Source organism: Hyperolius riggenbachi, chromosome 5 (assembly GCF_040937935.1).
Source record: "Hyperolius riggenbachi isolate aHypRig1 chromosome 5, aHypRig1.pri, whole genome shotgun sequence".
NCBI lineage: Eukaryota > Metazoa > Chordata > Amphibia > Anura > Hyperoliidae > Hyperolius > Hyperolius riggenbachi.
Window position 1 is genome coordinate 155,020,970 of NC_090650.1, and position 12,121 is coordinate 155,033,090.

General features: G+C 44.7%; 1 protein-coding gene across 1 annotated transcript in view; it reads left to right on the top strand.

Annotated features, from left to right (window-relative positions):
* The window catches only part of LOC137519334 (uncharacterized), a 78,958-nt gene extending 68,328 nt beyond the window's left edge, over positions 1 to 10,630 (top strand). Inside the window, exons 4-5 of the mRNA XM_068238288.1 lie at positions 9,203 to 9,686; positions 9,962 to 10,630. Coding sequence (XP_068094389.1) covers positions 9,203 to 9,686; positions 9,962 to 10,546 — 1,069 coding nt within the window. The 3' untranslated portion in view covers positions 10,547 to 10,630. The remainder of the gene's footprint in view (positions 1 to 9,202; positions 9,687 to 9,961) is intronic.
* The last annotated feature ends 1,491 nt before the right edge of the window (positions 10,631 to 12,121 follow it).

The window sequence follows — 12,121 nt, forward strand, 5'->3', positions numbered from 1 at the left end:
TCCCTGGGATGCCTTTATGTTTGCAATCATGCCTGTGTAGCTGCTGTGGGTACGGGTTAAAGGAGAGGAGAGACTCACTTTCCTGCTCTGTATGTTTCCATTGGCATCCCCTTTCACTCTGTCCAACAGCGTGGTGTCAACACACACAAATCATGGGGCTGTTAAGTGTATTGGATTGGGTTTATAAATGGAGCTGCGCTGGTAACATCTAAATTCTTGTACGCATATACAGCTGTTCAATAATGTCCATGTACAGTTCTAACAGTTCCTGAAAGTGGTCAAGCACCCACAGTAACACACAGTTCACTGGGGTGTTGGTTGTGCAGGGTTTCAACAAGCTAACTTATTACAAATCCAGATAGACCACCACCATACCGTAACCAGAGGCAAGATATGGTCCCTGTACTAGATGCCTCTTCATCGCCTAGGGGGGCATCTGGTCGTCCACGCCACTGTATGTAACAAATAAACTCTTCTAGAAGCGTGGCCGTGGATGTCACCTTACACACCATACACATCAGAAGACATTCTTTCATCCATACAGTGGCAGGGGGCATCCAGATGTCCACATAGGCGCTGAAGAACCATCTAGCAGAGGGACAATTTGATGAGGTGAGTGCCCACTGCTTATGGGGTGTTTGTGGCGTATGTCGAATTTAAATAAGCTATGTTGTTCAATCCCTGTCCAAAATAAACCACACAGAACTGTGTGTTACTGTGGACCTTTGACCTCTTAGATGAACTGCACCATCTGTAAAGGGACATTATTGTGCAGCTGTATATGTGTGTTCGAAATTGTGGTTTGCTATGAGTCAAGTTTCATCTACCGCCTTCATGATGTCATCAATACAGAATCCACAACGTACACTCAGTTTGTGGTGTGATGGAGGGCTAACAGGAGGTGTTTTGTGCTTATCAATAATGGAGCCTGGCAGGTGAGTAGTGGCTGCTGGGTAAAGGGGGGGACATGTTGACCCATGTTTCTGAACAGTGGTAGTGCCACAGAGCAGTTCCTCTGGCTGCTTACAACATCACTAGTACTCCCCTGCTGCAGTTCAACTGGTTGGTTCCTGGGGGTGGAGTTTACACTACCAGTATTCTATATTTATATTAAGAATTCAATAGTGCATAAGCACAACACCATATTTCTCCAGGTCTTTTTTTGGTTACATAAAGGTTACTTACGGACAGGGCCGTGCAGAGGGTCCTTAAGTGGGGGGTGCTCAAATTTAAAAAAGGGGCCTGGCAACATCTTCCCCCGCATGCCCCCCTCCTCGTTTCTGGCTAGGGGGTATTGGTTGTCAACAGTGCTGAATGCAGATGCTGGGTGCCATGTGGGTTCTGGGTGTTAGTACAGAGTCTCATGTGGGTTCTGGCTATGGGTGCAGGTACTGGATGTGACATGGGTGCGAATACTTGGCACTATGCCTGTACTGGGTGCTGGTACTTTATGTGCGGGTACGGGTTAAGTGGGTGCTTGGTGCAGATAGTGGGAGCCATGTGGAGGCTCTGTGCAGGTGTGAGTACTGGGTGCAATTTTAGGCATGGGTGCAGATACTTATACCTTTATAGCAGTATCAAGCAGACTTTGTGTCTCCTTCCAACCAACTCTTTTGGCGCCACCCCCCTCAAATCAGCAGTGATAGGTGCCCACTGTTAGTGGGTTAGAGTGGGCACAGTGGAGCCCACAGTGGAGGCACAGACTCACCTTTCATTACTGGGACCTCTGTCCCTCTTGATCAGCACCCAAGCTTCTTTTCAGGCAAAGAAGAAGTGGTTACCAATATGCAGTGGTTGCTAAGCATTAGTAGATGCAAAACTGCAGTAAGTGCCAAGGTGCAGCGGGTGGTAAGATGCAAAGGTTCACTTTGTGCTAAGTTGCAGTGGGTGATGAGATGCCAAAGTACAGTCTGTGTCAAGCTGCTGTGGGTACCAAGGTCCAGTTTGTATTGGGTGTTTATTTGCAGTGGGTGCTATGCAGTATTGGGTGTTGAATGAGTAGCAGATGTTGATAAACAATATTGGGTGCCATGTGAGTGTTAATTGGTACAGGGAGACATGTGAGTGTTGGACATGAGTGAGTAGGGAGTGTCATGTGTGGTCTGGATGTGTGCCATGGTAGAGTACTCTCCCATATGGGTTCAGACCAAGGATGGGTACTGGGTGCTATTTGGGTCCTGGCCATGGACGGGTACTGGGTGCATATAATGGCTTTGGAACTTGGTGACGTGCGAGTACTGTGCCATGTGGGTGTTGATTATGGGGGTATTTGGGTCTTAGATACAAATACTGAGTGCCAAGTGGGTACTGGGAGTGAGTACATGGTGACATATGGGTGATGGATGCTGGATAGTAGGGTATTTGTTGTCATGTGGGTGCTAAAGGCAGATGCTGGGTGCCATGTGGATTCTGGGTGCTGACACAGGGTGTCATGTGGATTCTGGCTTTATGGGTGTGTATCAACTATCATGAAGGTGTTGATTGCAGGTACTCAGTCCCTTGTGAGTTCTGGGTGCAAGTACTGGATGTGATAGGTGAGTGCTTGGTGTTTGTACTGGGCACTTAGTGCAACTGAAACTACTGCAGATGAAGCATGTGGGTGTTGTGTGCAGGTACTGGGTATCACATAGGTGCGAATACTTGGTGCCATGCCTGCACTGGGTGCTAGCTATGGGTGGGCATTGTGTGTTATGTGGGTTCTGTGTGCAGGTACTTTGGGTGCTAGTACTAGTTATGTGAGTGCAGATAGTGGGTGCCATGTGAAGGCGGTGTGCAGGTGTGAGTAGTGAGTGCCATGTTGGGACTGGGTGCAAGTACTGTGCCATGTGGTGTGGGTGTGAGTACTGGGTGTCCGCTATAGGGTGAAAGGGTGCAGGTACTGGGTGTCATGTGGCTATTTGATGCAAGTACTAAGTGCCATATTGTGGCCGGATGTGAGTATTGGGTGCAGGGAGCAAATACTGGGTGCTTTCTATAGTGGGAGTTACTGGTTGAGTGTAATGTGGGTGCTGAATATTGGTGGGATTGTTGTGGGTGCAGGGGGTGGGAGATCACTGTGGGTACTGCTATGAATGGCATAGTTGCTGCTAGGGGAGGTAGAGGTTAGTATGGTTGCTGGGGGAGGTAGAGCTCAGTGTGGGTGCTGGGGGAAGGGTAGGTCACTGTGGGTGCTGGGGGGAAGTAACTGTGGGTGCTGTGGAAGGTAGAGGTCAATATGAGTGCTGGAGGAAAGGGAGGTCACCGTGGGTCCTTTGGGGGAGGTCACTGTGTGTCTTGGGAGAGGTAGAGGTCATTGTGGGTGCTGGAGGAAGGGGAGGTCACTATGGGTGCTGCTGTGAATGGCATAGTTGCTGCTAAGGGAGGTAGAGGTCAGTGTGGGTGCTGGGGGAAGGGTAATTCACTGTGGGTTCTGTGGAAGGAAGAGATCAGTATGGGTGCTGGAGGAAGGGGAGGTGACTGTGGGTGCCGGGATAGTCAGTGTAGTTACTGGAGGAGGGAGTGGATGCTGGGTGTTGGGAGAGGTCGCTGTGGGCGCTGGCAATGGGAGAGGTGCTGTTTTTGGGTTGGGAGGTCCCTGTGGGTGCTGCAGGGGACAGGAAGGTAGCCACTGGGGGAGGGAAAGATCACTGTGAGTGCTGTGGGAGGGATAGGTCAGTGTGGGTGCTGGGGTAGGCAGGATCACTGCTAGAGCTGGGGAGGGAGAGGTCACTGTGGGTGCTAGGTGGAGGGAGAGGTAACTGTGGGTGCTAGGTGGAGGGAGAAGTAACTGTGGGTGCTAGGTGGAGGGAGAGGTCACTGTGGGTACTAGGTGGAGGGAAAGGTCACTGTGGGTGCTGAGGGAGGGAGAGGTCACTGTGGATGCTAGGTGGAGCGAGAGGTCACTGTGGGTGCTAGGTGGAGGGAAAGGTCACTGTGGGTGCTAGGTGGAGGGAGAGGTCACTGGATGCTAGGTGGAGGGAGAGGTCACTTTGGGTGCTAGGTGATGGGAGATATCACTGTGGGTACTGGGGAGGGAGAGGTCAGTATGGGTCCTAGGGGGAGGGAGAAGTCACTGTGGGTGCTAGGTGGATGGAGAGGTCACTGTGGGTGCTGGAGGAGGGAGAGGTTACTGTGGGTGCTTGGTGGAGGGAGAGGTCACTGTGGGTCCTAGATGGAGGGAAAGGTCACTGTGGGTGCTGAGTAAGGGAGAGGTCACTGTGGATGCTAGGTGATGGGAGATATCCCTGTGGGTACTGGGGAGGGAGAGGTCAGTATGGGTCATAGGTGGAGGGAGAAGTCACTGTGGGTGCTAGGTGGATGGAGAGGTCACTGTGGGTGCTAGGGAGGGAGTGGTCACTGTGGGTACTAGGTGGAGGGAGAGGTCACTATGGGTGCTGGGGGAGGTAGAGGTCAGTATGGGTCCTAGGTGGAGGGAGAGGTCAGTATGCCACACTAGGATTCCTGTTTGGGCCTCTTCACTGCAAAGTGTCCCAGGCGGGGGCGGAGCTTCCCGCTGGTGGGTGGGGCTTATCGCGGTCGGGGGCGTGGCTTATTTTGCGTGCCGAGAGGGGCCTTTTTTTGAAGGTTTTAAAACCCAGAGCACCCAGAGCACCCCCCTCTGCACGTGCCTGCTTACGGATGGTGATGGCTCTTGAGGGTAACGCACCAGAGGAAGGTCCAGCCTCAATCGATGTCCCACCATTGTTTTCGTCTGTAGAAGAGTAGTGAAAACATAATTGGGATAGATATATGAATGTATGTAACACTGAAGCACTGTTGTCATATTAATAATCTATATTTCACAATCAGGTTAGTGTCTGAGTTTGTGTTCAAAACATGTCTACTCACACATGCAGCTAATAAAAGTGCCTTGTCCCAAACACCAAAGCCAGAAAGTGTTTTTATTTAATTTATTTGTTCTTTTGTATCACCGGTGAGAATGTTTTGTGTGTTTTCTTCCTTGTAGTGATATTTCCGTCAAACAGTACTCTTTAGAAAGGCCAAGTCATGCATGATACTTACCATTGTTCTGACAATGTCCATGTCATGGTTTCATACAAAGTGTTGTGTGGTATTCATAAGAAAACATTAAATTGCCAATGATTAGAGCATATTCATATTGGTTTCTGAGCATTAATCTATATTGTGTTTCATACATTGCATTTGTGTTTAACTTACCATCTATCGCTTCCACTTCTCCAGACCCACCTTCCACACACTGTTCCTCTGCCGTTTGACTGCCTTCAATGTCCTCTGTCATAAAAACATGGAAATGATGTTATACATACTGTGATAGTTCACTTTTTGTGTAAACACACACACAATGCTGCATGGGCAACCAAGTGTTTTTGATGTACATTAGCAAGCTAGTGTATGAAGCTCTTTAGTCAGATCTCTACAGTGTATGTTATCTTGGCCAACCTATAAAAAACAATTACATACATAATATGTAATAAAGATACAGCATGGATGTATACACTATGTGAGATTATTGTTGTTCAGTAACATTTTCGGGTCTGCATGCATAACACACCTTAATAAGTTAAGGCCCTCGTCAACCATTAATCACCGCCCTTGCTCCTGTGATGATCTTCCCAAACAACCTCAGGTCTGGCCACCACCCAAGGCTGTAGTGCTTTGGAAGTGTTGTGTTGTGCCTTGATTATGTCACCAAAACAGGACCCAACAATTAACCACTAACTCGTGGAGTTGATGGACAGAGCACCGGTAAGTCTTGATAGTTGCAACAACATCCTAAAGGTGATTTGATCCTATCCATTCCTCCCTAGTGAGGCAGATAAACTGTCATCTGTGTGATTGTCCAGGATGAGATGTTGACCACTCACATTTCAGAGCCTTGCTAACAATAGCTTGTCCTGTTGCCTGGCCATGTGCTTTTATTGAAAGTTCTGGTAGTTAAATATTTTTAGTGGGAAGCACGTTACGTCTGGTATTATTTAGTTCACAAGTGTGTCTGACCATGATGGAGACACTGCACATACACGCAACACTCCAAGTGATTGTTGATCTTGCTCATTACATCATCACTGTGCTGTTGGGCTCTGTGTGGGTGAGCTCCCTGTTGGTACCCCAGTTGTGTGTGTCCATTGACAAATCATGAACATGCATGAGCTGTAGCTGTGTAGTACCTGCTATGGTCAGCATCCCAGGGTGTATGGGATGTCAAAGTAGCTCCAAGGAAGATTTGATGTTGCTGCTGATGCTTATGTGAGTGAAAGGTCACAATCACCCTTGCAGTTCTGTTTACTTTGGACTGGTGTGAATTTCAAAGTCCTAGTTTACATCCCATTGTCGCCATAGTGTTTTCCTATCTCATGTACTCCTGCTTTTGTATTACACTATCTTCTGGGTGTCAACTGAATGGTCTTTCCCTGTCGATGGTGTTCCGATGTGGTGAATGAAGGAGACAGATGGTTTTCATGATTGTTGGATCAATCCAAGTGTGAAGAGGTCCCTTGTTCTCCATGGCCCATTGATGTTGTGTGTTATCCTATGTACACTTTTATTATGTGTGAAACCTCAAGTGGTACGCATTTTCACACATGCAACACATGAGCAAGGACAATGTGTCACAATGTAAAGCCTAACTTACCAACATGAACATCAAGGCCTTCCTCAGCATGCTCCGCATCCTCCTCAGTGTGTTCTTGTGTATCTGAATGTCATTAAATTTAACAAGCATTATTAGCGTGTAATCTTTTGTGTTTTGTTAATGTACAATCATCGTGAATAAATGTCTAAGTACCGTCATCATGCTGTTGCTCAGCTTCTTCATTGTCAGCCTGTTGGTCGACATCTTCTTCAGGCTGGGCTTCCCCAGATGCTTCCTGCCTCTGTTGTCGGCGCAGCCTCCTTCTCTTTTCCTTTCGTTCTGTGGGTGTGAAAAATGCTTTCATTAAATTGGGTTTGCTTTTGTGTTATTAATGGCTTTTGTTAAGCATGTTGAATGTAGAAAAAGAAATAACACACCAAAGTGTCTTAATTCTAGTCTGTCAACTCTGTTTTGCTAATGTAATAGCACGTGTTACATCACGACACTTTCAGTGTATCCCCCTACAAAAATATGTGTCTGAACATGTGATCCCCAAATATGTTTTAGGAGTTTGTGGACTTTGGCTTTAAAGAATGTGCAAGGGACATCATTCTGAATCAGTGGCATCTAAAGTTTAGGTTGCAAATGGCTTGTTTGTGGGTCTGCAACAGGGGCACACAAGGTGTGTTTTCTTTAAGACAAAATTTCCATACAAAATACGTTATAAATATTAGTCTATTTAGCTAACTGACCAATACTAAGAATGTGCGGAATATAATACATTATTTATATGATCAATAGTGACCATAGTGACCATCAAAGTGTACAAACAATATGTTGCATGCATAAACTGATGCTTAACCTCTTATCGACCGCTGTGCTAAACACCCCTAATGAGCTAAGCATTTTTCGGAATCTAGGCCACTGCAGCTTTAAGCCCAAGCTGCAGGGTTGCACAACACAGCACACAAGTGATTTCCAACCCCCAACCTTTTTTGAACCACACACAGATCTCTCTGTTGTTGTGGTGTGATGGCTCACTCCATTTGTTTGGGGTCTTGACCTATATTGTAGTGTGCCTTTCTGTTGGGTTTTGTGGTAAAATAGGTAGTAGTTTTAATTGTATCCCTCCCTCCCTCCTACTAGCTGCTCAATGGTGTTCGCCTGGCATAGTCTGCTGCCTATGAGAGCCAATTGCACTCTTGTCCCCCAGGGGGACAGGCATGTCACACGTTTGGCCCCAGTACAGCGCTTCTGTAGATAGCTGTGCTGTGTAACGCTAATATCCGGCAATTACGCCATACAACATGACAGAGAGGGAAGCCGGGGCGGGCCCCAGCGGCACGCAGGCTGCGGCTAATCTCCTGCATACGGTGGCCCCTGGACTGGAAGAGGATTGGCGTTTGGCCACGGCCATCGTCGTGACGCAATCAGCAGCTGGTTCTAAAAGATGTGGCACATTACATCTTTGGAAAATGCCGTGCATATACATACCTCACAAGTTTTGAAGAAGTTTTGAAGAACACAAAAAGGGACACTTAAGCCACGCCCCTACCACACCCCTGGCCACACCCTCACCACCTATTGAGTCGCGCATACCATAAAGATTTCTTAATAAACATATGTGGTTTGCTACATCAAACCACACTGGTCCTTTCTATCCTAATTCATTGTCCTTCATATTAAATGTTCAAAAATATTAATAGCTCAATTTAAATGTTGAAATGGAATGTAACAGTCAATGAAGGACATTTTTAGTTTCGAAATGTATTACTTTACATAGAAAGAGGGACAAAGTCCTGAAAGAGGGATAAATGAGGGTGAAAGAGGGACAGAGGGACAGGGCTCCTAAAAAGGGAGTGTCGCTCTGAAAAAGTGACAGTTGGGAGCTATGCATATATGTGAAGAACTTACACGTTTTAAGACAGGGAATGTATTGTGAACAAGCTCACATGGCTTTTATAGATTTTCATTGCATAACAAAATTGTATATAACATAATAACTGATGTACTTACTGTTTTTAATAATTTTGCGGTGAATGTAGTCCAGGGTATCACGCTCTCGCAGCTTCAGGTCGGACCACCTTCTCTGCAGCTGGCTTTTCTCCCTGGTGGTGCCATATTTATCAGCCAAGGCAGAGATGACATGGTCCAGGATCCTGTTTTTCCTGGACACCGGCTCGCTATAAATCTCCTTCCTGTCATCATAGTCATATTTCTCCAGGATCTGGACCATTTCGGTCATCTCTGGCCTTGACATGGGTGTGGCTCGCATTGTGGTTGCTCTTCTTCTACCAGCCATTTCTTCAACTGGGCAGCCTGTACTAGTGTAAAGTTCCTCATGGAAGTGACAACACAGGAAGTTCCCGCCGCGGCCCGCCCGCCCACCCATAACGAACGTTATATAACGTACGTTGGCGAAACGTACGTTATAAAAATATATATATAGCTATCGGCATGCAGAGCAGTCAGACCGAGAGCTCAGAAAGGTAAGTGCGTTTCTGAACGAACTTTCGTACGAAAGTGTACGTTCATTTCATTCCAGAAACACAACACCACAGCCAAACAGACACAAACACAAACAGGCACACACCTCATGATTGTAGCTTTATTAGTAGAGATGAAGGTGTATATGTATATATGTGATTTTGTGACACTTTCTCATTTCAGTACATCCAAAGATGCAGATGGTGTTGCGGTTGATATCTTCACCAATCCTCAAATACTGCAAGAGTTCCTTGAGCTGTACCGTAAAAATACATGCCTATGGAAAGTAACTTCCAAAGATTACTCAAATCGAGTTAAAAAAGCAAAAGCACACAATGAGTTGAAAACATTTTGCCAACAATTTTATCCTCAGGCAACTGTAGCGTATGTACTTAAAAAAATTAAAAATCTACGGACTGTATTCAAAAAGGAACTTAACAAAGTGCGTGAATCAGAGAAATCAGGAGCAGCAGCTGAGGATATCTATGTACCACGATTATGGTACTATAAACTCCTCACATTCACAACAGATCAGGAAGAAGGGAGAGATTCCATCAACAGTTTAACAAATGCACAGTCAAATTGTGAAGATCACTGTTTGGAGAGTTTGAGTGAAACTGGTACTGAAGATTCCCAGAGTACAGAACCAAATGTCGATTATGACGAGGTATGAGTAATGACAGAAATGGATTAACAAATATTAACAAAAGGTGAAACATCTAGCATATGCTAACATAAATGCAGTATTATACCATTACATAGTAAGTGCTGCAGTTTCGACAGAATGATATATTCTTGATATGATGTGCATGGCTGATATGATGAATACTATACTGTTCCTTCTGGATTTGGAAGCAAAATGTAATGTTGCCCATTACGATCAATGCAACTTTCAGAAGGACACATGTCTCCTTGTAACATAATATTTCCTTATACACACAGATTTCTGAAACACAAGTAACTGGAGATTTTGAAACAACTCACAGACATCCTCTGAAGAAAACAAGAAAAACTAAACATAGTCTGTTGACTCAGGAGTGTCAAGAGGCTATGCAAAAAGCTGCTTCTCTGCTTAATACCAAAGATGATGAGTGTGATGCATTTGGCAACATTGTTGCTACCAAATTGCGCCTCCTAACACCAGAATTGCGCTGTCAAGCTGAGCTAGACATACTGTCTATGCTCAACAAACTACACATCACTATGGTAACACAACATACACAACCACCTGTTCACATGCATATGACTCAGAACCAATTTGCAACACACACTCACAGGGAACAACCACAAACAAACACTCGCTTTGTTCCTCAAGCAGCAACCAACATCAACCCACACTTAACAAACACACAATACCAACACAATTACCACCACCAGAATACTTACACACAACACACTTACAACCCTGGTCCCACAAAACCAACTAGTTACAACCATTTACCCACCACAGACAAACATGACTTATCAAGTTTTCAACAACAACAGGAACCTTTGTGGAATGTGGATAAGCATTTTCAACAGCTGTAATTGTTGCATTATTGTTCATTTGTTTTTTGTTTTTTTTTTGGACATGACCATTTTGAATGCGAAATGGCCATTGTGAAACATTTCTTTTCCCACAACACCAAATAAAAATTAGCAAGACAAGACAAACTTGCATTATTCGGTTGTAGATTTGTAACTTTACAATGACCATACAAGAAAAGTATGTGCCAAATGTATTCTTGGTGTTTCTAATGACTATCCAAATATAGTGTTGAGCATGGTATAGTAAAACAATTATAAATAAAGATATACAATGCTGTGTGTATGCTTGAGTAATGTCCTTTCACAATTAACATACTAACGGGTCAAATTTACAATTACACCATGTTGATTGAACATTAACAAACAGAGAAGGAATGGGAGTTTTCCAATTAAATGAATACCAGTTGCCTGACTCGCCTGCTGATCCTGTGTCTGTAATCCCTTTATCCTCAGCCCTGCAACAAGCATACAGATCAGGCCATCAAAATAAAGTCACACTTGATTTTACCATGCTTGGTGCAGGTGTGTGATTCAACCACTACTGCAGGCAAAGACATCAGTAGAAGTGACAGTGAACCATTTTTTGTAATTAAGGAAACATCCATATCCCTCTCAGTTAAGCTTCCCTTTAAGGTAGCAAGGTGTGTGTGGTATAGGCAACACACTTCTCCCATGAATTTACCATAACACAACATGTTTCTATTCGTTCCTAACATCTCGCTATGAACATTCCATAGTATTGACATTGCAGTGCAGTAAGCTGTGTTATGATACTTCATATGGAAGATCAACCACATCCCAATGTGAATTTAGCCTAAAATAAAATGTGCATACAGACATCACACTATAGTCTTCATAAAAGGATAGTTCACTGTGCTAATTGCCACCACAACATGTTGTATGAGAGCCCTATGTACACACTGTATTCTATTGTATTGGTTAACTCACCATCACATAAATATATTTGCTAGATCCTGCACACAAACAGGCTGCACACACTCAAAATAACCTTATGTGGTGCATATCTGGTGCTGATCACACAAATTTTGTGCAAATTGCAATCATAGTCTATGAGCTCTGCAGATCATCATACAGACATGATGTAACTGACCTTAATCTTCAATTCAGATCCAGCATGAAGGATTGTAATCTCTGCAGCTGATGATCTGCTGTGCAGAAGAATGCCACTCAAATCATGAATGCCGCTCAAATCATGTGTGTATGATGATGTGAACATCGCCGACTATGAACACTATTAGGCGAAATGCCTAATTTGGTACACAATAGCTTTTGCAGATACAGATCTTTGTAGTGTGTGCAGCATCTTGCAAAGGTATTTGTCGATGGGGAGTTCAGCACCATAGAGTGTGTAGGCATGGCTCTCATAGTACATGAACGGTGGTAAGATTGTGCTGTGATGTCTATTTTCTAACACTATAGTCTGATGTGTGTAGGGACCTACAAACATTTGCCTGCATATCCTGCATATAAAAAGTTTTTTTGCTGTGGTCATTACAACACCAATGCTGAATCAAACATTTCCAGGCCTGACAAGCAATGTGTGTTTGTTTTCTA